Here is a 27267-nt window from a genome sequence, read left to right on the forward strand (position 1 = left end):
CCTCTGGAAACAGCTGCTGTCCTGCCGAAAAAAAAAATAATAGCAAACATGCTAAGGCAAGTCTTGCACACTGCAGGCAATGATACTCTGTCTTTACAACACACTCACTGTAAGGGGACATCCAGAAAAGCCAGTGCACACAGTAAGGAGACTCAGGAAGCAATAATAAGAAAGGCATGAAAAATAAGTAGATGTATCAGTAGATGATCATCCTCAAAATTTCCAATTTTTTAAGTTAAAAACTGATTTGAACTGGATAGGAGTAATAAAGGGAGATGGATACAGATGCCTTCCTTTCATTGAATCTCCTGTCAGCTGAAAGTCAGGCCTACAGGAATTTAAATGCTAAGTTAATAAAAAAAATTACAAAATTTCATTTTCTTGGTATCTGTAACTCAGTTACACAATTCAGGGAGAAAAATGACATATCAGCCTTTGTGACCATCAGTTGCCCAAATGAACCTTTCTGACAGAATGATCCAAAACGTGTAGTGTAACTCACTCAGTAGCAGCCCTTGGTACCTAACAGAGAAATTGGTCTGGTAAATATCGTTTCTCCTCTACTCTCCCTGCCAAGAGTCCTTTTTTCATCCAAAAGGATGGAAAAAAGAAAGGAATTGCTTGATGATGCCTGACTGTGGTACATTTTAAAAATATCAATAGATCTAAAACTCATTCACTGCTGTCTCCTATGAAACATGTTGCATAATGCCAGGGGTCTGCTTTTCCTCTCTGTGGGTGGGACTGCCTTACTGTGTGTATATGAAAGATTCTTTTGCTACAAAGGAAGCTTTCTGCAATTAAAGAGAAAAATCAGTTTAGATGAAGAATACAAACACTCTGCTGGGGAGGGGATTCATTCTTCCCACAATGAGTGCATTTGAGTGTAATTACGTGGCCTACAATGTATTTTTTCAAGCTGAATTTTTGCATGGGTTATGTTCTGGGCACATGTGAAAAAACATGGTAAATCAAAGATTTAGGCTCGGAAAAGATTTACTTTAGGTGCTTCTCATAGCAGTTTAAGGGAGGCGATTGTTCCCCTTTATTTCATTCTTGTGAGAACCCACCTGAACTATTAAGTCCAGTTCTGGAGCTCCCAACGCAGGAAGGACATGGAACTACTGGAGTGAGTCCAGAGGAGCATCAAAAAGATGGTCAAGAGGGCTGCACCACCTCTCCTATGAGGACAGGCTGAGAGAGTTGGAGTTGTTCAGCCTGGGGAAGAGAAGGCTCTGGGAAGACCTTATTGTCACCTTCTAGTGCCTGAGGAAAGTACCTAAATGGAAGCTGGGATGGGACCTTTCACAAAGACATGTAGTAATAGGACAAGGGATAATGGATTTAAACTGGAAGAGGATAGATTTAGGTCAGACATTAGGAAGAAATTCTTTACTGTGAGGGTGCTGAGATAATAGAACAGGTTGCCCAGGGAGGTTGTGGACGCCTCAGCCCTGGAAGTGCTGAAGTCCAGGTTGGATGAAGCTTTGAGCAACCTGGTCTAGTGGGAGGTGTCTCTACCCATTGACTTAGATGAACTTCAAGGTCCCTTTCAACACAAACCATTCTAAGATTCAATGATTCTATGGTCCTATGATTCTGCCAAACAGTAGATAGCCTTCCTATAGGCCTGACAATTTCAGAGAATTAGTCTGTTTAATTTTCTTACATATAGCTCAAATATACATCTATCAAAGCTTAATCAATATCTCCTTCAGCCACAGTTTCTGACCTTCCTCATAGCCATTGAGCAGAAATACCAGACACTTTTTTTTTCTTAGAATTCCACAGATATTTATATTTTCCAGAGTTATTTGCCGGATGACTAAAACTAAAACATTAATGTGCCAACATGTGTCGCTTCATCAGTGTGACACTATAATTGCTGCATAACTCCTCCTTCTATTGTTCAACCTTCTTTGATTTGCAGAAGATACAGCAAGGTGGGGTGAACCAGATTAGCTGCTGGAACTCTAGTCAATGACCTTGGGAAAAATCAAAATGGTTTCATAAACAATCTCCCAGAACTGAAGTTAGTGGTAGCACATACAGCTTCATGATTTCCCCCTGCTGTTTTGGTTTAAAGAAGAGGTTGTGCATCCATCACTTAAAGAGGGCAATAAGCCTGAAACACGTAACAGTCTGTCTTCTGCTCAGGAAGCAGCACTACCAATTTGATGGTGAATAAATACTATCCTGGCTCTAACTTCATCCTAAAGAAGAAAAGGGCTCCTTATTTCTCAAAAAATTAAACCTCCTGTGTTTTCAGATGTGGGTAAAGCAAGACCTTATATTAACTATGGTAGGAAATGTATTATTTATTAAAAAGTTTTTAATGGTATTAAAATAAAAATTTCTATCAGAGTACTTGTAGAGTGAGATTCACTTTGAGGTTCAGGCATCTAAGTACCTTCAATAAGAACTGAATGATGCCAGACCCACAGAGGTCTGACCATAGCAGACTGTGAAAAGACACTATGGACAGGATTCACATCCTTATAAAAGGCATGGGATACCATCCTAAGTGTATGAGAGGGTCCTGTTTGACTTCCAGCTGCTCTTACAGGAGGATGTAGATTTTCCACATTCAATTGCCTACAGGAAAGTAGATGTTATCATTTGCCCACCACTGTGTCATGCCATAGGGTCACCATGTCATCTCAAGCTGACAGATAAAAGACAGGATCTACAGGATAGGTACCCACCTAAAAGCCATGTCAACTGTATAGGGGCAGCTGAAATTGACCCTCTGCACAATATCAGCAAATCCCATTCAGATGTCCCCAACCAGGGGCTGCTGGAGATGGAACTACACATACATGAATCCCTCCTTGGTTCTTATCTTAGGTTGAGCTGAATCACCCTCTGGCTGCATATATTACATTGGTTGGATCTCCTTGAACTGTCATGGGCTCAATTTAGTTATGATGCTCTGGAGCCCCCAGGACATTGACATGGAAGTGCCAGGTTGATGTAAGAGCAGTAACTTCTGAAGTGGGAGGCAGAGGTCTGACAGAGTACACCAGAGTGTCTACAATGATAAAAGGTGCCCGTGTTTAAGCTACTGAATCAGTTTCTCATTTTACACAGAAAAACCCATAAGTAGACAACTATATTTAAGAAACTTAATCCACAGCTAGGTCCCACCTAGCTCAGTTTCATCAGGTTCATCAGTTTCATCAATTATAGAAGTCTTCAAACCAGATAATTTTTGCAAAGGTCTGCCCCTTGCTTATATAACTCTTGATATTTGGGGGGTTTGTGACAAGCACTGCAGGAACCAACTACTGCTTCCACCAACATGATCCTGACATCCCCCAGACCAGCATTTCCCCAGAACCTACATGATAGTGACTGCAGTGAGAGGCATAAAGCTATTCCTTCAAACAGTATTCAGGAAAATTGCAGGAAAAGTATAGAAAAAAAATCCACTATAAAAAGAACTCAAAACTTACTATGGAAATTATCTGACTTTCAGTTTTTAAAGTCAGGCACCAGTTCTTCTAGATAGCAGTTGTAAAGAGTTGCTTAATGCAAAGCTATTGGCCATGCCTCTAAGCTTTCATGCCTCAGAGGTGCAGTGCAATAATCCTCAAGATTTTTTATTTTTTTTTTGTAAATGAGAAATGCCTGCTTTCCAAGACTGCACTATTGCAGCATACTCTATCTCAGCCTAATCTGGTTCAACTCCTCAACCATATTTGAAGAAGTAGACCCTACACTGTGCATAGTTACTGCTTTGGTAATACATGTCTTGTCTTCTCAATAGTTTTGAGCCAGTCTCGGAAACAGAAGAGTAAAACCTTGCTAGATTATCTGGGGATAACTCCCAAGTACATTTATGTGAATATGACACAGCACTAAAAGACTAAATGGCTTTTCAGTTGACCATAAATTTCATTTCAGCACTACACACCTCAAACGGTACAAGACTGAGTTTTTGCTATTCACTCAAAATTAATTTTTTGTAATATATAGTAGTTGTGTTTATTAAAGTGCATTATAAGCCCGTAGCCCTGAAATATGTTTATGTGTTTGCAGCTGTGGTTGCCTGTACATTTAGTGAGGCAGCCACAAAGTGCCATGTAGTTTAAATGATTAATTTACAAAGTTTCAGCTCAGTTCAGTTTAAAATGCTCTAACACATTGCAATAGTTCTTAAAACTCTAATCGTACTTCTTGGTGAGCCAGTCTTTGCCTGGCAGTAAAGGAGACCAAAATTGGCAGGAGCTGATATCAACATGAAATAAATATCTGACCTGAGGTGTCATTCAGCTGCTGATTGAAATCCGGATTTAGCAAGCAGTAACTTGTCCTGTGCTTGATTTTAGTGGGCGTAATTCTTACCAATTTACCTACAAAAAGTAATCTAAAGATATGAAGACAGAAGTAAATTTTAAGGATGTTCTTCCCTGTCTGAATTTAATGCATAACAAATTCAGCTTTCGTGTACATAAAACTCAGCACTGCATTTTCATTTTCTAATAGTAGTGCTTTTTATTTCTTCATTTAAGCCTCTGTGGATCTTTCTATTCATAGAAGATGTGGCATTTTGCCAGAGTTTTTAAAATAGTAGGAATTTGAAGAGTGACAGGAAATGCTTCAGCTGTGCCTGAACTGAAGAGATAGGATGACTGTGTATGAAAAGTCACCATATGTGCCTCTAGAGTGCTGTCAGCTCTAGACTGAACCACAGGATCCAAGCTTTCCAGTCATTCTGTGGAGACTGAATAAAACGGGTTTCAAATTATAACAGTGAATCACAAACAGAAATTAAAATAGAAGTAAGAACAGTAGAAATTATTTTTCTGCTCCTTCTTATTTTGAGAGAGACCAAAAACTAGATTTTCACAGGTATACAGCTCTTAGGGTTGAGGTACAGTCTATCTTGATCTCATCTGAATTGCTAAATCTGTTTCACCCCTGTGAATGATCCAGTCCCTCTGTTTTCCAAGATTTTCTACCTTAAAAGTACCAAAATTCATTAGGAAACACCCTGTTTGGCCCATAACTATCCTGGACCTTCCCTTGTTCACACAGGCTCGGCAAATTTGGGGCAGTCAGACCTATTTCTTCAACTACTGGACTCAGGTTTTGGTCCCTGCTTTTGGTTCCTTCTTCTCTGGGTTGTTTAATCTGGAGAAGAGGAGGCTCAGGGGAGACCTCATCACTCTCTACAGCTCCCTGAAAGGAGGTTGTAGCCAGGGGGGAAATGGTCTCTTCTCCCAGGCAACTATCAGTGAGGCATGGACTTAAGCTCTGCCAGGGGAGGTTTAGGTTGGATATTAGGAAGAAATTCTTCACAGAGAGGGTGATCAGACATTGGAATGGGCTGCCTAGGGAGGTGGTGGATTCTCTGTCCCTGGAGATATTTAAAAAGAGACTGGATGTGGCACTCAGTGCCATGGGCTGGGAACCACAGTGGTGGTGGGTCAAGGGTTGGACTTGATGATCTCAGAGGTCCTTTCCAACCCGGATGATTCTGTGATTCTGTAAAACAGTGTTGAAACCTGTGGCTCATGAGCTGCATGGCTGGAGCTGACAAGGAGCACTCTTCTATCCTCTCTCCAGTACTTCTGACTCTTCTTCCTCAACACTGGACCCTTCTGTCCAGCCAAGTCCATGTCCTCTGCACAGGACAGGAAGAGTGAGGCTGTATCAGCCTTTTCACTGTCTCCCTTCTTAGAAAAGAGACAACTTCTTTCCCTTTCTGTCTTTGTCCATCCTTTCTGTCACCAATTCAGAAGGCAATTTTGAAGACAGGAGGATCACCTACAAATTCTTGTCTCAGGGAAGCACCCAGAGACCACATGTCCCCTCCTAGGCTACAGAAGCCATTGTCATCCCTGCCCTTTTATGTGAATAAAATACAAATTTCTAGGCTTGCGTTATTACTCTCTGTCACCTTTTTAGCAAAAAAAGTACCATTTTGGAATTACACTTTTCTGACAAGGGGATGTTCAAGATTTTCACACTTCTCGGAGACAAAGTTACAAAACAGTAAAGAGAAAACAACTGTAGTTTAGATTTCTAATTTCCCATTTCCCATTAGATCCTACCATAGAACAAAGGAGAAGAACCCAGAGCCCTTTATGTGATAAAAGTAATTTACCACACTTGAAACATGAAGTGAATAGAGCCCCCAGGATTCAAAAAAAAAAGGTAGTTCAGGTTCTTCACCACCCTTTGCAACTACTAAAAAGTAGAGATGAGAATGATGTAGTACTTATGGATGGAACAGAGGAGGATTTGACATCTTGCCAAGCATTCCTCATGCTACATAATTCATTACATGAGCAGGCATATTGTGGACCTGACAGCACTGTGCTTCCATTTTCAATAAAGTCACTTACAAGTTCTCTTTAAACTCATTCTGAATGTACAGTGAATGCATTATAACTGGTGTGATCAAGAGAGAAAGAAGGAATGGGTATGGTAGGCTGCATTTTTCCAAGAATATTGGGCATGCAACTTCTTTGAGAAAATTGAGGAAGAGCTTATTTTCCTGGTAAACTGTGATGTTCTGGGATGGATGAAGAAGGTAAATCTAGAATGGTTTTGCAGAGCTTTCTGATGGAAACAGCTATTCAATCAGCAGGTGCAAGTAAAATTGGACAGCTTAGCAGCTTGCATTTAACAGAAAGAATGAAGAAGCAGCATTGTCATGCAGTGATGGGAGCAGTAGAGAAAATGCTCAAGTTTAATTTAGGTGGTGATTTTTTTTTATAGCCATGTCCCCAGCTGGTAGCAAGCACTTTGGTTTCTTAAGATGAAAAGCTGAGAGTGTAAATCTGTTACAGAAAGCTTTTTTTTCAACTGACACTATGCCTGTATATGTTTGGAAATGTACTTGTGAACAGAGAAGGGGCACTAAAACAGAAGATGGCTGTTTTAGGCACTGAGACCACTTGTTTTGCCACAGTGAGGGGCAGATGCTACCACTGTAATGTTGCAAGCTCTTCTGAGGAGATTTTAAAATGAGGAAGGGGTTTTCTCTCTGAAATCAGTGCATGATGTGACCTCTGGGAAAGCTGTTAGATAAATCTAAATTTAGGTGTCCCAAAGATTCAGATTCTTTGGGGTAGAAACAGAAAATTTCATCCAGAATGTTCTTGAACTTGATTGCATTTAATGAACACACAGCTAGCAAAGCAAATATCAGCACAGCCTAATGAAAATTATACAGACACTTACAGTATCCATCATACATATTATGAAAAATTGGATGTTCAGTAAAAGTGGCTGAAAGGTAAATCCTGATTTGCTGACCCAGGGCAGAGTTGGAAGTGTGCTTGCTCAGCAGCACAGACACTGTGGAGCTGTGCTCCGAACTCAAGGAGCAGTGAGGGAGACCCAGATGTCTGCAAGTGCTTGGCTGACCTTTCTCCATGGTTAATATTGCACAGAGTTTGTTACACTGTCTGTTAGGAAAAAAAATTACTGGCTCAGAGCAGTGAGTGGTTGTGTTGTCCTAAAACTTAAAACCAAGTTTCTCTTTAAGAAAGAAAAAAAGCAAGTAGAGGCCACCGTGCACTTTTTCTGTCATTTACACTAGAAAAAAAAAAGCCACAAAACTTTTTCATCAGATAGACACACAAGTGAAGTGACAGCTTTGTGCCAGCAGCTTATAGGTAGATCTTATCCCTCAAACATGGGCTGCTTACTTCAGGATCAGTCACTGTAGGCTTCCTGGATGGTTATTGGAGAAGGCAGCCACCTCCAGAAGTTGGCAAAGATTTTAGCTAGGCTAAAATGACAGCATAAGGCTCTTTTTTCCCTTTGACTGTTGAGAAGCTCTGGAAGAAATGAGCTCCTAATGAAGATGTTTCAGTTAACTGGCTATTTATAGGTGCTGCTGAAGTGTAAATAGGCTTTAGTTAAAAATTACAAAATGAAATGAAAATGCATCAAATATATTTTTAAATCACTTGCATCCCCCGATACCAAATCAAGTTTGTTTTCCTTAAACATAAGCAAAGGACTCAGCATCACTAATACCCTGTTTTAAGCTAAAGTATTTCTGAGTCATGTGTCTCCATCCTGATTTTCAGAGTCCTTAGGCAGCCAGCTCCAGGGAAGGCATTGCACTTCCACTGAAATTAGGTCAGTGTTGAAGTGTGCCCTGGCTCTTCATGCCTGGGCACAGGAGTGGCTGCAGCACTGTTAACAACTGATCTCAGCTTCTGCAAGTAACTACCAGGTGATGGTAACACCAACTCTGTTGCTGCAGCTCAAGTTGTCATTTCCTTAGACTGTAATCTAACTTCAGCAGCTTGTCAGACTGTACAGCAGACTCCTGTCAGTCAGTGACCATCCCCAGTGCTGGGCCTGCCTTCCCCAGCTCCCATCCCACAGATTTCCACCCTTAGGGGAGGGGTCTCATTGTTCCCCTGAGCCGCTCAGAGCTTCATCCCTCTAACATGGAAATAAATTAATCACCATTAATGGAAGACTAACTGCAATCCTGTACTCCAGCTCTTTGCTCTTTTCTGTAAAAGCACCACAAAAACATGCCTGGAACCAAACCTAATTGGTGCAGAGAAGGAGAAAGTTGGATGTTCTAGAAACAGGCAAAGCAAACGCCCTTCCTGCACCTGTGAGGTTGTGTGTGCTAGAGAAAGCCTTCAGTAACTCACAGTTGGCACATAAATCCATCAACCCATTTTTGGTGAGTACCTGTAATTTTCCCTTGAGGACATTTATTTTCTAAATACAAAATTCAATTACCTAAATGCCTTTTTTTCTGTAGTTAAAAAACAACTTCATCTCCTGGGAACATCTCCCTGTCCTTTACAGCCTGTCTGGTAGGTGTGTCTTGTTCATAGATGTCCCAACTCATGTTAGAGTCCACACAACTGAATACCAGGTTTTTGCAATGTATTGAGCCAGTTCTTGCTTCACTACCCTTGTTGAACTTTTTTGTCTGAAGGAGACTCCTAAAGCAGCAGCCTGAGACCTGTAGTGAGATGTCCACTAATCTCACCCACAACGTATAATTCAGCATTCAAACGTCACTCAGTTTGTTTCCTCCCCATAAAGATCTGTGAGGAATTTCTAATTGGAACTTGTTTTGCATGCAGTGAACAACCAAATACACCGACCTCCTACTCCAGAAAAGAAAAGTGCTGTTACTAAGAGGTGACTGTCCGTGAATTACTGGGGAAGTGTGGGGGATGAGTGTGTGATGTCCTTGGAACACGGGTTTCTCTTGAATTACTATTACATGAGAGGTTTCAGATGTGATGCCTCTTGCCAAAACAGCACAAAGGAAACAATTATTTTTATTTTTTTTATATTTATCTATGTATTTATTTTTAAATTTATTTATTTATTTCTATTTCCTCGACCTTTTCCCTCCACGGACCACTCCCTCCCCTCAGCTCCGACGGCCCCCGGGCTCCCGGACGGCAGCTCGGGGCTCCACGCAGCTCCTCAGAGGGGACGGATCCGGCCGTCGAGTCTCTCCCTGGACTCCTTCGTTTCGGGAAAAGAGTGCAGGGCAGAAGAGAGGGTCCCGCCTCGGAGGGGACCACCGAAACCACGGGGAGGTGCGGGGGCCGGGAAGAGCCGGCGGAGGTCTGCGGAGGCCGCCTCTGCTGCCCGCGGACAGGGATCTCCGCCCTGAGGGGCCAGGGGTTACAGAGGAGACCCCGAGGCGAGGCTGGGACTACCTCGCCCCTGAGTAGCCCCCTCCTTGCTCCTACCCGCCCGTCCCGTCTCAGCCCCTGAATCCCGCCCCTGAAGGCAGCTCTCCCCAAGGGAACCGAGCGGGAAGGATGCAGACGGCAGATCCGAGGTAATTATTAATAGCCGTGCCCACCGGGGCGGAGGTGAGGGGGTGGAAAGGAGGAGGGGGTTGAGATAAAAAGGGGCGGCGGGGGGCTGGGAGGAGGGAGCCGCCGTCGCGGAGCCCCGCCGGGAGCATGGCCCCCGTCGCGCCGCTGCTGCCGCTGCCGCTGCTGCTGGTGCTGGGGCGGCCGCTGCTCGGGGCTCCGGGGCAGGGCGCAGGTACCTGGTCCCGCTTCGCCCGGCTGCCCTACCCGCAGGACCAGCTCTTCCTTCACGACACTTTCCCCGACGGCTTCCTCTGGGGAGCGGGCAGCGCCGCTTACCAGACGGAGGGCGGCTGGCGCCAGGGCGGCAAAGGAGCCTCCGTCTGGGACACCTTTACCCACCGCCCGGCCACGCCGCCGGGCTCACACTCGCCGGGACCGGCGGGCGGCGACGTGGCCAGCGACAGCTACAACAACCTCTTCCGCGACGCCGAGGGGCTGCGGCGCCTGGGGGTCTCCCACTACCGCTTCTCGCTGTCCTGGGCCCGGCTGCTGCCCAACGGCACGGGGCCCCCGAACCCCGCCGGGCTGGCCCATTACCGCCGGCTGCTGGACCGCCTGCGGGAGCTGGGCATCGAGCCCGTCGTCACCCTCTACCACTGGGACCTGCCGCAGGGCCTGCAGGACGCCTTCGGCGGCTGGGCCAGCCCGGTCCTGCCCCAGCTTTTCAGTGACTACGCCGAGCTCTGCTTCCGCCACTTCGGCGGGCAGGTGCGCTACTGGGTGACCATGGACAACCCCTACGTGGTGGCCTGGCACGGCTACGGCACGGGGCGGCTGCCTCCCGGCGTGCAAGGAGGCCCAAAGCTCGGCTACCGGGCGGCCCACCACCTGCTCCAGGTAAAGGGTGTGTGGTGGGAGGGGGCCCCGTGGGTTGTGCCGAAGCGGAGGTTGTGCGGAGGCTGCTTTCAGCCGGCCCCGGTGGCAGCCCCGCTCCCTGGTTGGCCGCTGGAGTGGAAACCAACTCGAGTTGCCCGAGGGGCAGCCTAGTTATGGGCTAAAGGCACCGGGGATCATAGGTGGGAGGCAGAAACTTTGTATCTACGGTAATTTCCAGTTCGTGGAAACGTGCGGAGTTCTTTAAAGCCCTCTCCGTATTCTGGAGAAATGTTCAGTCCTGCCCCCAGCTCTTGTGAATGCCACTCTGGGTGGGTGGGTGGGTGCAGCCAGCCCAGCTCTGGCTTCCCAAGGTTACTGTGGGAATGCTTCATGCAGCTGTGAAGAGAGTTCATGCGTTTGACAGAAAAATCTTAGGGAGTCAATGGAGATAGTAGAGGTGCCCAACATGTCACACTGAGAGATTTTCTGAACAGAGTATGGGGTATTTTGAGCGACTTTGGGGGAATAAAGATACTAGTTCCCCAGCTAGTCTAGTAAGTGGTATAAGTAGTTTACTATATGTATTTTTAAATTATTATTATTTTTTATGCAGTATATCTATATATGGTGCAACTGTAATGTTTCATGGAAGCAAACATCATTGCTTCTCAGGGAGAACTATGCAAGAGTTTCTCCTGCCAATGACAGGAGAAAGGATTCAGCCCAACTGGAAGGTTTGGCCATTATGGTATAATCTCTTGTACCTTCATGCACATTCATGAACCCTGCTGATGTCCATCTGCTCAATGCACACTTGCTGGCAGGAGTTATAGCCTAATGAGTATCAGATATTAGATGTGAACACTGAGGAAACATCCAGTGCATGCCTTATGAAACTTTGTAGCACTAAAAAGTGCAAAATAATGCCAAAGAGTCACAAAAAGAATCAAGAGAAAATATTGGTGGAGAAAATATGGGCACATTTTCAGATTAAATTCCTGGTCCTGAAATCTTTAAACTTCATTTAGTACCTTGGGGTCCAGTTGACTGTGCTTCTTATTTGAGTATATCCCACATCACCACAATATGTGTCTGAGTCCCTCAAGCATATTTTTGTTCATGTCAGAGAAGGAAGTTTCTTTCTTCTTTCTTTCTTTCTCTCCCTGGAAGTGTTCAAGGCCAGGTTTGAGGAGGCTTTAAGCAACCTGGTCTGGTGGAAAGTGCCCTGCCCATTTAGGGTGGTTGGAACTAGGTGATCTTTAAGGCCTCTTCCAACCCAAACCATCCTATGATTTTATGATTCTGTAAAACAAGAAACTGATGTACTGATTTGCCTGTGCCATGTAAAAAGTTTAAATAAGCCAGGAAAGTCTACCAATACTTGGTTTAGTGACAGAACCTCAGGATTAGTTGTGTCATAGTGACTATCATTTGGGGTTTTCATGATTAGTGGGCATTTCTTTTTACAAGTGTAAGGCTGCAAGGTATTATCATTTTTTCCTGCATTTCAAGAATGAGGGACTGAAACACAGATGCAATCAACACGTACAGTGTCCACTGACTGTTAGAGCCTTTTCCCTGGTATGTGACCTCTTTGGAATATTGGTTGGTTATATTATACTTTCCTATCTTCCACATGTCAGATCCCCAAAATCTCTAATCGTGTAACAGAGAAAATAAGGGAAGTGCAGTTCATGGAGAACAGCTTCCTTCCCTGAATCCTCCAGGTGGGAATCTTCAGTAGAGGCAAACACAGAGCCTGGCTCTTCAGGACAGACAGGTGAACAGTTTTAGCAGTGAGATGGTCCTTTGCCTTCTCTGTATCTTTCTGCTATGAGATCTTTCAACTTGTGCAAGAAATGAAGCAGAGAGTGTGGCTTCTTTGACTACACAGTCCCATATCCATAGAGAAAGTGCATGGATTTGTGTAATAAACATTAAATTACACCACATATGGTCAGAACTGAATTACTTTTCCATGTGCAAATCAAGTTCTTTGCTTTAATTCTTGAGTGACTGATTTTGTAACTTCAGTAATGTTCTTTAGTGTGTGTCTGTGGGTTACAGATAATTTTGTAGGTGAGTTTGGTCAGTAGTTCCCAGGAGCACACACAGCCTGGTTTTGGACCAGAAGGCTGGAGAGTGGTGCTGCTTCATCACATACCCTGAGGATGTGTGCAGCACCAGACAGTGCTGCCAGGAGATACAGTCCTCATAGCCCAGACAGTTGTATCATCCCCCACAAAACATAAAAAAAATAAACCCCCTTTTGCTGCTTACATCTTTCATTACCCCAAAAGTCTAATCCCAGGTTTCTTGCTAATCCTTCTTCCTTCTTTGTGGCATTCATGTATTTTTTTTTTTTTTTTCCAGAGAAATTCAGCTTGGAGAACGTGGTTGTTTTAAAAAGATGCTGTATGTTGTAATAAATGATTGGTCCTTAGTAAATAAGCAGACTAACTCTTATATGCATGTTTTCTGACTTTTTTTGTTCCTTTTTTACAATATGCAGTTTTAAGGTTTTCTCTGCATTTATTTAAACCAAGATCTTCTTAAGTGGAAAGCTTAATAGCTAGTGAAAGGTGATGTTTACTATTTTATTTTCCTGGATGCTAATTACATTACAAGATTACGTAATTTCCTTTAAGTTCTTTAAAATTCAACAGATATTAATGAATTTTGGGCTCTTTCTCAGGGCGTTGTTTATTATCTGAATAAATCAAATAAGGATTTGATTCAATTCACATTGTTCAGTTAAGGACTGGTGAAAAAACAGGGCAATGAGATCTTTAAATTTAGCTTGAATGGACTTCATCCTATTGTACTGAGTTTTTAAATTACCTTTATTTGTCTGAACTTCAACAAGTGAGTCATAACAGATGCTGAAAGGACAGAGTATAAGAAGCTTTTTATAAAAAAGAGCAAGAAGTAATGTAAAAAAACTTGTAAGAAAAAACATTTTATGAATTCACCCTTGGTTTGTTATTGAGGAGCAGTGATCAGTATTCACTGAAAACTTCAACTTTTTGTAGTATTTCCACTGACACTTGTCACTTTTGATATGTCTAAGTCCTTCAAACATGGTAAGAAAAGGAGAAAGCTCTATCTGTTTATTCACAAAATAAAATGAATGGGTCAAGTATAGTTCATAAAAGTTGGTATTTCTCCAAGTCAACAGCCAGAAAATGTAATGCCAGCAATCTGTCATGTACATGATGCATCAATATCTCCAGATAGGAGCTGAGAGAGGTCACTGTATGATTTGCTGGTTTTTGCAAATGCATTTTTTCATTACTGGTTCACAGTATATTGTCTGATGTGGACATACATGGATTTACTTAATATAAACAGCATTTGCAGAAACAGAAGAACTCATTGTTTCCCCAAAGAACTGAGTGGAATTAGTGCCTGGAAACCAGTCACATAGCAACAGACTGATTTCTATTCCAAAAGTCTTTCCAAAACAAAAGGTAAGTACTTTTAGATGACCTTCAGTGCTAAATCTAATAAAGTATCAGTAATTGCAGCGTAGGAGAATGGTCTTTTCTCAGTGAGTATTTTTTCTTTCAAAATCTAGTTAGCCTTCAAACTTTCACTCAGTGCAAATGGAGTGGTTCTGGATTTTTCTGAAAGTAACACAGTTCATCAGAGTCATGAAAACATGCAGAAATTATGGAAAAAAATCTAAGTAATTGTAATTTTTTTCCCCTGTTTTTGCTTTCTTAAGATTTAATTCAGAGAAAGAAGAAGGTTCTATTTCTGGTTTTGAGTGTCAGTTAGGTAGGACATATTTGTGAAGAATTTGTTTCAATAGTGATTATTTTAATCACTATTGATTGAGGCAGGGTATCATCTTTCAAATGTCACAAGTGCAGTCAAACCACAGAGCAAATTCAGACCTGATACTGCAGTTTTCTCTGTCAGTAGCTATGTAGGGTTATAAGGTGTTCACAAGTTATATTAAAAGCTATAGCATACATGTGACAAGTTTAAAAAGTTTAGGATTTAAGGATGTTCATTTTATTAAAATTAGTTTCAAACATACCATATCTAACTTTCTCCTTGCCATTTCTACCTGATTGTAACCTACAAGTTTGCAGAATAAATGTTGTTTTCAAATATTCTGTTTTCAAATATTTTGCTGTAACAAAAACAAAGTTTATCTTTACAGAGTACTTCAAACCTTACTTGTAGAAATACCAGGAGTATGTGGAGAATAAGGTGTCATGTGTAAGTGTGATGGAGCAGGCTGCCCAGAGAGGTTGTAGAGTTTCCTTCTCTAGACACTTTCAAGATCCATCTGGATGCATTTCTGTGTGATGTGCCCTAGGTGATCCTCCTTTGTCAGGGGGGGTTGATCTCCAGAGGTCCCTTCCAACCCCTAACATTCCATGATTCTGTGATCGTGGAAAAATAAAAGTAGAATTCCCTCAGGTGTAGTGGTTCTATAATTTGAAAATCTTTATTAGACATACAGAAAATCTTATTAAAACTCAACAGGTAGGACCTGAAAAGGCTACACTGGTGACTGGAGTGGCAGAGAAGCAGAATTTGTGTATTTTCTGTGTGGAAGAGCACCAGGTCAAGCCTGTAGGTAGGTTAAGTCCCACCTCAGCTCGTTTGCTGTACATTATAAGGATGAGGATTTCTTGAGGGTCCCTGTTCATTATGAGGATTTTAGTGTTCAGTATTTATGATTTCTACAGCTGGGAATCTCTGTGATTCATTCTGTAGGCAGCCCTAAATCTCTCTTTTCATATCTCAAATTAAGTGTCATGTGCCTGATTTTTAATTGTTGCAGTAGATGCTGCTGGATGCAGCTAGGTGATATTTCTGGTTCTTATTCAAGGTGATCTAATATGCTTCCTTTTTAAATACCATGCTTTTCATTTAAGATCAAAGTTTTTGTTTAGCATGTTGGACAGGGCTCTGCTCAGTGCCAGAAAGATAATGACTGCTGATTAACAGCAGTTTGATACAGATGAGGGTGTTTAAAACAGGCAACATAAAAATTCACGTCTCATAAAGTCTCACTGGGTACATGAGTGTAAAGCTGTCTGCTCCTTGGTACTCTTTCATTTTGTATTAATGAAACCTCATAAGGTAGGAGACATTCTTGGTACTTTTCATCAACCTCTTTCCTCAAGCAGAAGCTGTGCTGTGTTGGTTATAGCTTTGGTAATCTGAAGTGAAGTGTGTAGGAGGACTTGTGTTACTGTGTGGTCCTTCATGTGAGAAACTTCCAGTTTCTGCTTCTTCTCATTTCTAAGGAAGGGTAGCAGTACTTAAGGTACTTGATGGGCATAATTCCTGCCTGTACTTAAGGATATTGTTGGAACCTGGAAAATAAAGCCTAGCTTCACATTGCACACTGTGAACTGGATGTTTTAGTAGTAGAATGTACTAGTAGTAGTAGTAGAAGAAGAATGGATAGTTCACCATTTTCTAGTGCCTCCCTTTGTCTTTCAACTGAAAGCAAGGAGCTCTTAGAGCTTTTCCCATGATAGGTCAAGTAGAAACCTTTGTTCTGACTCAGCAGGTTGAAAAGGCAGAGACAGCCCTTTCTGCTGAAAGTGGTGTCTTTTGTGAGGGAGAAATGTAAGAGAAAGTTGCTTTATGCCTGCCTTCTAGAAGATCAAAATCTGTTATCTTTGGTAGAAATAAGAATAGGACTCTGGCAGTTTCTTGGCCAACTGCCTCGGCTTCATTCCTCTCCCTTATTGACTCGTTCTTCGAGTAACAGCATCTCCTTCCCAGTCTACTCTGAGAAACAAAACAAATCTTTCAGTACTTCTTCAACTCAACAGAAGCAGAGAATACATCTATCCAGCTGGTTAGGACAGTGAATATAGAGCATTAGGAGGTGTTTCCTTGTGTTTGTTTTTGGTGACTATGAAGCATATCTTTCTTCCATTGGGAGAAATAGGAAAGAACAGACAGACACATGCAGATGCTCTGTAGTTTGCTTAACTCCCATTTGAAGAATCTTGTGGTTTTCAGCTTGCAAGTGGCAGATTTTGAGGGCTGTTTGCTAATCCTTTCAACTGAGTGTGCTGTTTGTGTGTTTTAATCTGAAGGTGCAAGGCTAATTTTGGCAAAGTTTTGTAAAAGCCAAGAAGCCAGAAAGGAAAGGAGACTGCTTGCACAGATTTGTGGTGAGATAAGTGGACACAAGAGACTGAGATTTTATTCTTCTTTTCCATTATAGTAAAAATAAAGGAGAGGAAATGATGAAGTAGTGCTTCTGAGGAACTAAGGGAGGTGACCTCCATATACAATGATGACAGGTTGTAGAAATTGTAGGATGTGTGTTTCTTGTTTTAAGTATGGAATAAAAACCACTCATGCTTGAATATTTGCCTATCAAAGCATATGGAAGATTGTCACAGATAAAAGTGTGAATGCTGATTTTTGTTAAAGTCAGAAGAATGGAACAGAGCAAGGTTGTAGAAAATATCTCAGGATGCTTAGGACATAACTGAAATGAAGATGGACAGATCTTTGAGGGAGAGGCTGACCCATGGAATATGACCATGAATAAAAGATGAAAGAAGAGATTGGCTTCTGGAGGAAGAACTGACTTAATTCACCTGAGAGAAAATGTGCCAGCTGAAAGAGGAGGTGAGTTGTTGGGAAGGAAGCATAACTTACTAAGCACAAGAGGAGAAAGACATTTGCCATAGCAAGGGACTGGATGGTTCAGTAAAATGGGATGAGTAGGAGCCAAATGATACCCAGGAAGGAATTAGATTCACATAATTAAATTCACACTGATGTGTTCTGTAAATGCCCGTGGACACATAAATATCAGTGACAGGAACAAAATTCAGAGTTAAAGGACTATATGCACACATACAAAAAAGGATAAAAGTTCAATATCAATACAATTAGATTGACTCTCAGAAGTCGTTCCTTGGAGGAAGGGTGTTCTGATACAGCTTTTCAGTGTTAATGGCAGGAAAAGCAACAGCTACAGCAGCTTGAGAAAAGACTCTTAATGCATTTGGAGGTGACAGTAATTGTAAATGTGTATTCTCCTTTTCTGCTTGCAAATTCATAACAGAATGATATATGGCATGATTTAAGTCTGAGAACATAATTCAGTACAAAATGCAGTACAATCTGTATTAACTGAAAGCAGTTTGGTCAGGATGTCAGTGATGGCAACTTCTGCTTTGCTGTGGCAGCTTCAGCTCTACTCTGAGTGCACAAAACACTCATAAGAAGCCTGACCTGTTAAGTTGTCCCATGTCTCCCTGGAGATTTGGCAGGGAGGGTCCTTTTAAATGCACACTGGAATAATACAAAATAGTTTAAGAACCTCTGGATTTGGCCACATTGAAACACATTTTTATTCTTCATTTTTATATGAGATATCATCCTCTGTTATGGAGAACTGTAAAAATTTAAAGTTTTGCTTTGTTTTGATTATGAAAAATATTCTCATGTTCTAAATTTTCCCAGATACTAAAATCTTTACAGATGCTGTTTACAGCAGCACCTGTGGGAACCAAAGGACTGGGTCCAAAGGTGGTTCCAGTGCCACCAGGCAGCTCTGTGATTTCTGAACGATGGGAAGCACAGGGGCTTTTGTGTGTCTCAGCCTGGAAGGCTGAAAGGCTGGGGAGTGGTGCCAGACACCCTGTGATGTGCTCTTCAGCAGGAGGGGGAGGTGATGGGGAGCCACACACATTTCCAGGGCACTGTCACTATGGTCTGCACATGATGATTTTTTTACTTGCACTTCAGAGCTCATGATAGCAGCTGAGCTTTGACTCCTGTTTTAGTCAGCTTAGCACACCTTAAGACAGCTGAAGGGTTTAAAATTGGCTGGGAGAGATTATGCTATGGAAATGCCTTGTTATTTTGTGGGTCCAAAAGTCAAACCAGAAATCCTTTTGTAGGTTAATCAGTTTAATGCCCTTAAGAACTGCTAGAAAATGTTGGCATTACTGGGATTGTGTTTTACAAGCTATTTCCTTTACAGTTGGGAAGATAGTACCTCTTGGTTTTGATCCTCCTCTTAGGAAAGACATTAATGGTTGGGTGGGGAGGAGGGGCAGACTTGTGGCTGGTGGTCACACATTACAGTAAAAATTCACTGTGATTTTCCAGTGCCTTTACTCAGTCAGCTTTTTTCTTGTTCTTCTGAATATTCAGTAGCTTCATTGGACTTTTTTTTTTTTTTTTTTTTTTTTTTTTTCCAGAGCTGAGGGCAAAGTTTACTTGATTTGTTTATTTAACTTTTGGCATTTTAAGAAATAATCTTATTTTTGCTTCAGGCTTTGAACATAGTTATTGATTAATTATACTAATTATGGTTCCTTAACTCAAATATATATGGAAATGGCAGGGTTAGTGTGGCATTTCTTTTCTTTTGAGAAATTAGGTTTGGAATATATTGCATGGTAAGGCTGAGTGATTTTTTGGTTTGTTTTGTTTTGTAAATATTAACATTTTGCTTCAAAAATCAATTCAATAATTCTGATATTAGGTTTGAAATGAAAGTTCAACTTGCTCCTGACTGTACAGTGATGGCATATTTTTTGTAATACACTTATATAATTTCTCATTTTTTCCCCTGTCATACTACAGTGTTAACTTGGGTGCAAGCAGCTTTTTCAGAGATAAGGCCCACCCAAAAAGTATGGACATCACCAGCTATGTATTCCACCAGGAGGCAAAATCCAGGCCTCAAGGAGTTTCAACAAAACGTGGGGTGACAGGAAAAAAGATTATTAGGAAAACAGACAATGGATGGGGAGCTGGTGAGATGTAGAGGTGACTGGATGTCAGTGGGCATGCAGGAGCTGGGTTTATGAAGCAACACTGCATTGTATCACAGAAGATTAAATGATGTGAAATTAGATGGCCTGGAGTCTCTAAAGATGAGTTTTTCTTTGGTTCGTTTTTATTTACAAATGTCATTTGAGTTTTGTTGTATGAATTTTGTTGAGGAAGCTGACTTGTGATTTAATGAAATAAAAAAACATGCTTCGTGGTGATGGAGCCTAATTCCAAGAGTCTGCCCTGGTTATGGTGACACTTGCTGTCCCCACATCACCACCAAAAGTGGGAGCAGGGGACACACTAAGCAGAATGCAAAAGAAAGCAGGGATGCTGCAATAACTTTGGATTTCTCAAAGCAGCTCAAGGAAAACAAGTGAGAACTTGTTTTTTGTTAAACTTCTTTGAGAATTCTGTCACTTTCAAGCAGCTGAGTAAATTAGCAAACTGAACAGATGTATTCCTCTTAACTTGAAGAAAATGTGCATTCCCATATTCAAGAAGCACCTCTGCTGTGTCAAGTGTAAGACCTTGGAAAGGCACTGAAGGAACCCTTGAACTCAGTTTATCATCCAACTTCCCTTCCCAGCCATGAACATGACTCTTGTTTTGAATGAGAATATTGGGGTCTGCCACGGAGGGCAAGGAACAGAACTGCAGGAATATGATTCAGCTGCAGATTTGCATCTTAATATTATGCTTGGTAGTGTAAAAGATCCCTCTTTTTCTTTTTCATAGTCAGCTATGATTACTACCCCCTCATATCAGCTAGCTTTTTCTCATATTGGAATAAGTCCTGTTTTTACCAAGTAATATAATGTAAATAGAGCAAGGCAGATAAAAAAACCTGTGAAACTGGAATTTGCTGTTTCATTGAAACTAAGATATTTGAGACTCTTCAGTTTCCCAGAAAAAAAATGAGAACTAGGAGAAATAAAAATCAGTCATTTCGGTTTTACTTTGCCGTGGAAATTCTTGGTTTTCCATTTTGATGTGGTATTGAAAAATCTAATTTTGATACAGTGAGTCATTTCACACGCTGCCTTCAGTATTCTTTCATTGGATGAGTGCCCGTGGCTTCAAATTGGGTCAGTTTACCCTTGTGAAATTGCTGTATAACCTGCTGCAATATGACTGAATTCTTGAAGCTGCAGATGGATGCCTTTTATTCTTTGATGAAAGAAATAAAACAGCCTTAGAGCTGTCAGGACAGAATTCGTGCACTGTAGCAATTACTCTGTCTCATCTTGGTAGCTGGGCTGCTTGTGCCACTTTTGTGTGAAACTGTAATTATTCAGTCATTTGTCCTGCTCCTCCTTCCTACTTCTGGTAAAAGAGAAGAGTGGTACTTGAAGGAGGTGGTTGCTTAAAAAGCAGAAAAAATTCCAACAGAAGCAGCATCAAATTGGCACAGTCACTCTGAGTCTGGATGTTAGAAAAGAGCAAAGTGTGGCACAGAGCAGACCAGGAACAGAATTGCTCCATAGAATAGCTTAGGGTAATCAAGGAAAGACCACCACAAAATTGAGTGGTGGCAAAAGGGTTATAGAAACAGCATTGTAAAGCTAAGCCATGAAAGGTGAGAAGCCTGAATTATACCAGTCAGATCACCCCTTAGCCACGTTGGACTCTTCTGGAGAGGAATGTTTCCTGTGGGATTGGTAATTTGAAATAGTTGTTTAATTTGTAGAAACCAGAGGGCGTGGAGTGTAGGTATAGGTGAGAGGTTTGGGGATTATTTTTGTTGCTTATAATTCCATGAACATGGGAAAAAGGGGATATGTAGTAGATATAATTGTGTAGTGTTTGGGGCTAGAAGCTTGCTAGACTATTGCAGGCAACTAAACTTAGGGATCTATGGATCTTCTTTGCTTTTTTTGCTGAGGAAGTGTTCATGTTGTGGGAGTGCTTCCCAGGAGAGTATTTTTTGGAACAAAGTGGGTATGGAAGTGTGAACTACAGAGAGACTAAAGAGTTGGAAAGGATCAAACATGCATTGCTGTATCATGTTCCCAGTGTGGGAAAGGACAAGGATGGTCTGGGAACAGACTTGTGGGGTGCTATCATATTATGGACCCAAGATCACATAGAAATGCCTGACTGAAGTATTTAATCATCTAGAGGAAAAAGTTATACTGGAAGGCATACAAGACAAATCATTGTATGTCAAATCCATAGAGTAATTTACCAAACTAAACAGTTAACCACGAGAGAACAAGGGCTCCTATGTGACACAAACATTGACATTGGACATAAGATAAACCCAGAAATGACAGCTGACCAAAATGTTGCCAGACAGACTAAGCTATTTCATTACATTGTTTGTTTAATTAAGTAATTACATTGTTTTGAGCAGCTGGTGCAAGCAGCTGAACATTTTTCTTTATAGCACCTGATTCTGGAGTTGCTATAATTCCAGCATTGAGATGGGTTGGACATCCTGACCCATTGCAGTGATTCTTACATTCTGCTATTCTTCTTCTACAACTGTAAAAAAATATGACTTTCTTTGTCCTCACATTATGTTTCTGGTACTATCAACTTCACCGCTGAATTATTCACTATTATTCTGTGTGGTAATTCCACATATATTTGAGAAGGACCAGCCTCAGTTTTGTGTCTCAAGATCTTCAAAGGCAAGTGTATGTCCAGAAGACAGGCAGGCATTAGGTGTCATTCTGGAGTGTGTCCAATGAAACCACTGCAGATCTTCAGAATGACATTCCTGGTGTAAATGCTGGAAAACAGTGGAGATATGTAATATAAGGGAGTAGTCTAGATACAGATAAATACCTTTTCTAGCTGAAAATGTTGTCTTTGCTTTGATGACTGTGAAATGAATGGGTTAGCTGAAGAGTAGTCTGGGAGATATGCAGGTAATATTTTTACCAGGTTGTTTCCTCCAGGTAGAGGACACAGGGGAGCACGCAAGGAAAATCAGTTTGCCTGATCAAAGGTGGATATGGGTGGTACAGAAATGGTCTGTTTCAGTGTCAGTTGGCCACCAGCTCTCACATTTCACTTCAGGGTCCTAGTAGGATGGGGACTGGAGTCCCCACATTCACTTTTTTATATAACACTGGTTCATGTTATACAATTTTTGTGTAACATTTGGTTATATGTATATATATATACACACTTGTTTGTATAACATTTGATTGTATAACAACCAAAAGAATTTGCTGGTATTGGCACTGGGTACCACTGGGACAGTCTTCAACCTGCAAAGATTAGCAATAACAATATATTTATCCAATAGCTGAGAAAAAACCAGTGTTAAACTACCTGGGGTTCCCAAGTTGCAGCTGTCAGCACCAGGCTGGTTTGCTAATCTGAATGAGGCTCTAGCATGGAAAATTCTTCCTGCCCCACAGTTTAGCAGCATCATCGTGCTGCCTTCCAGGCAATGTCTGCAACACCTCTGAGGCATGGTTTGGCATCTGCTTGGCCTTTCAATTGTTGGCTTTTCAATAGCCATTATAAAATGTGGTCTAGTGTAAAGATATTTCTCTTGAAGTGGTTTGGCAGAGTTCCCAGTGATCCCAGAGGGACGAGCAGCTAGGACTTCTTCTCCAGCTCTGAGCCAGCTGCCCACTGGGCTGACCAGGGGTGTAACTGGGTGTGCTCTGGCTCTGCACCACAAGTAGAGAGTGAAGACATGGACTATGCTGTCCTTGGCTGCCTGCAGGCCTTGGGCATAAAGGTGCATAATTTGAAGTGGTGGACCAGGAGCTGAAGAGTCAGACAGCAGTGCTGCATCAGGGCTGGGTGAAGATGGAGGGATGCAGTGCATGTGCTTTGCTGAGTAGATGCTTCATTGCAGTACAGCCCTGTTCCTTGCAGGCCATGGAAATAAACATAGGGGAGAGCAATCACACTTAAGCTAATTTGAGACATATTCAGCAGAGACATCTAATCTACATTTGACCTTACCATCTTAGGGCCCTTTTACAAGTAATGGAGAGACGTGAACATCGACCCATTTCTGTCTGTGGGGCACAGACAAAACGTGTGATGACAAGCTCAAACCCAGGCTTTTTGTGGAAAGACTTTTCCAGTTTGTCAAAGGAGAGTGAGGAGAGGTGAGGTAGATGACAGAGGAAGGGGAATACTAAAGAGCTAATTCAAAGATTGACTTGGGATACTTGTGTTACTTTGATTTCTCAGATGGAGAAGCTGGAGTGACATACAATCTGGATGATATGAAAATTTTGCCAGTCTCACCTATTTCAGGCATGTGATATCTGTGGGGAAATGATGTTCCCACTGGTTTTCCTGAGGACTGAGTTGAGTTGTCTGACAGTGAAGCAGCTGATGCATGCCAACATCATTCCTCCCTTGCAAAGGCAGTCAGCAGTACCAGCCACACCTTGTAAAACCAGAGCAAGCAAGTGGCTGTGATGTCCCATGTAAGATCTCATGGGCAGTGAGTAACCCCAGCCTGTGGCTTTTCATTCCCTTGTGCCATTTTGCTGTCACTGATCCATCATCACTTATGATGAAGGCATTTCATGGCTTTTCCAAGAAAATAAAGAAAGCAGTAGTTGGAAAATGTATCTTAAAACATCAACAAAAGTGAAAAACCTTTAAATTAACACCACATATGAGCTATCACAGTCTTCTCTGGAAACCAGAGATGTTGGTGTCTTTTAGGGTCCCATTTCTCAAAGGAAGTTATTTAACCTCATTCCAACTTAAGTAATACAATAGGTATTTACTGACTAGGATAAGTGGAAAAATTAAAGTGTACCTAAGTTTTAAAAATTGAAAAACTTTACTTTAAAACTAATTGCAAGATATCCTTCCATCACCTAAGGAAAAGTAGCATAAGGAAAGACATAAAGCCATCTGGTTTGGGGGAAGATGATAGCATTTAAAAAACTTCCAGACCTAATGAATGCTTTTTGCCTGATCTGTCAAGGTCTGATCTGTCAATGTGATCACATTGAACACTGGCATTCATAGACAGAAAAGATTAATTTACAGTATTAAGGCAAGCCTGACCCACCTGATAGTTTTCTGTGAGAGCTGATTAACTAGAAAAAGAAAATATGATAAATCCAATGAATCTGTATTTTTAGTATGGTGCTTGAAATGGGCACATGGAGAGTTACTGCTTCAGTTCAGGAGGAAGGGAATTTTCAGCAATAGCTAGGAAATTGGTAAAGAAAATATCACAATAAGTTGCACTGACAGTAGAAGTACCAGGCTCAAGGGCTGCTCCTACCTGAACTTTTTAATGCATTTTAACTCCCATGCTTTGTCACAGACTAGGATTGCACTAAATAGAGCATCAGATAAACTTGAGGAAAAAATGTCAGTGCACAAGATCATCAGGATAGTAAACAGGTGAACAGAAACACTCAAAAGATTTTTCCCATAAGATGAGAACTTGCTAATCACAGCATGGCCATCAGATGCCAATATAATCCAGCTGTGACAAAGACACATTTGCTTCTAGTCTGTATCAGGCAATGTTTCCAGCAGAGATAAACAATTACCTCAGTAGAACTTGACTTATTTACCTGAGAAAGAAGACTGGGAGAGGATATGCTTGCTGTCTATAAATAGATCAGTGGTAGAAACAAGTGAAGAAGAACAGCTACCCAGGTTCAAGAAATGTTTTGGTGCAAGAACTAAAATGGTTATACTGAACATGAAAAATCAGGAAAAAAGGAAGCCATTTGTGAAGTGTGATTCTGTAGCAGTCTCACAGAGAGAATAGTATGAACAAAATACCTAGCCAATGTTCAAGTGAATTGGGATCATGTTATAAACAGGATTGTGTCACATACATGCCCGTAGCAGCAGAGTTGAACCTGATGCTCTTCAGGCTCTTGATTTTATAATCCAGTTTTCCTGTTCCCAGGCAGATAGTAGACATAGGATCATATATATGGTAATGACTTTTATTCAGTAAGGCCTTTTTTTGTATTACTATGAGAATTCTCTGAAGTCAGAGCTCTTACATAGTAATATGACTCAACACTGTCTTCTGGAATATTGTGTCATTTAACAAAGCATTTGTCAGACCTTGCTCAGAATGATTCACACTTCTTTTGTGAAATCTTTTGTTGGCTCCACAATGACAACAGCAGTTGCTTGGTCATCATCATGCAGGAACTTAGGGTGATTCACAATTATCAGGATTAACTCCTGGTTTGCAGTGAGTCAGGCTTGTGGGAGGACTCTGCTTTCATTCCCGTTTTTCTCCTGCAGCATAGTCATCCATGAAAGGAAGGGTTATGGAGGTAGCACCCTCAAAGTAACAATAAACTTCTCTGAATGTATGTACCTATTAAGTATATTTAATTAAACTGTGCTAAACTATATACTTTAAATTGGAAAGAACCATTTAAAACTTAAAGGGCGGGAACCATCTCGTTTACTTTAGATGTACATTGTACACCCTTACATTTGAACTAATCAGGTTATGCTCTGTGTGTGCTCAGGGGAGAGACTTTAAAGGCATGATAAGTCTGACCAATTTTACCCATATACATTAGGGTAAGATAAATGGCAGTCTAGAATTTCTCGTTTCTCTCCATGGAATATAAAAGAAACCTGGTACTAACAGTTCAGTCCTTTTTACACAGTGTGTTGTGAACTTTGGGATTTTTTTGCCATAGCAGGTTCTGGAAGCAGATTGTATCAGCAGACTCAAGAGGAAATAGGCAAATATGTGAACAGTAGGCCCACAAGCAGATACTTAAAATAGGCAGGAATAGTGGGGATGTCTGGGAAGCAGGAGGCTAGGTCTCACACAGTTATTGGAGTTATTTGCTCTCTTAAAATAGCACTTTGTCTTGTTGTTGCTATCAGAGGTGGTACTGGGCTGGATGAAGTGTTGATCTGACTCAGCAGAGCATCACTATGTTGTCTCCCTGTATTACCAAATGTGCCCAGTGGCTCACTAGTTGATAAACATCTAATGCATATAATGCACTTGAATAAATCCTATCTTAATATTCTTGAGTTATTTTATGTTTCAATATCTTTGGAATCCCTACTGTTTCTTTAGTATTTCTTCCAACATGTTTGCTTTCTTGACCCTCACTGGTATGAGGAAAGTGGGGCTTGATTCCTACAGATGGAGCCTTACTTTTTTTCTAAATGTTCATTTCTACAGAGATTTTTTTGCTTCCCAGTAAGATAGTGAGAACTTGCATATGTGTCTCCTATCTTAGCAATTCAAGAGGAGTGTTTATGTATAAAAGAGTTTCCAGTGAAAATCAAAGTTTAGTTAATGCAATCTGTTGCTTCCTTCCCTCCTGCCTCTCTTCCTCCCACCCTTTCTTCCTCCCTTTGTCTCAGCAAAATGCTTGGCTCTTCAAGTTCTTCAGACCCTGATTCAGGAGAATAATTTGCTTTTCATTTACGTTTGGGTGCCTAGTTAAATATTGAACTGCCAGCTGCTCTGCTTCCTCTGGCATCATTGATTGAAACAATTCTGTGTAAACTGTGTAACCTGTGAATTTCTTAATATCTAAAGCGTCATCCTGATTTAATGTATCCTGTCTTAGATCCATTTTTTCAATATCCTTTGTCCTACATACTCACCGAATGTTGTGTTGGCATAGCTGTGGCTAATGAGAACCTTTTCCTCTAGGACAAAATGGCTGGACACCTCTCTCACTACCTTCTGCACTATATAGGATCTTTCAAAGTGAAAGATGATTTTCCTGTTTGATTTTGATAAAAGGTATAAAACTTCTTATGCTTTTGTATCATTAGATTGTTTAAACATACATTTACAATAACATTAGAGGGGCATGTATTTATTTTTTATTTTTTTTTTATACACACAAGTCAGGACTGTGTGTGAAAC

General features: G+C 41.3%; 1 protein-coding gene across 1 annotated transcript in view; it reads left to right on the forward strand.

The window, feature by feature from the left end:
* Positions 1-9874: 9874 nt before the first annotated feature.
* Positions 9875-27267, forward strand: part of KL (klotho) — a 48211-nt gene continuing 30818 nt past the window's right edge. The window contains exon 1 of the mRNA XM_071737300.1: positions 9875-10673. Within this exon, the coding sequence (XP_071593401.1) occupies positions 9924-10673 (750 nt within the window). The 5' untranslated portion in view covers positions 9875-9923. The remainder of the gene's footprint in view (positions 10674-27267) is intronic.

Source organism: Heliangelus exortis, chromosome 1 (assembly GCF_036169615.1).
Source record: "Heliangelus exortis chromosome 1, bHelExo1.hap1, whole genome shotgun sequence".
In the NCBI taxonomy this organism is placed as follows: domain Eukaryota; kingdom Metazoa; phylum Chordata; class Aves; order Apodiformes; family Trochilidae; genus Heliangelus; species Heliangelus exortis.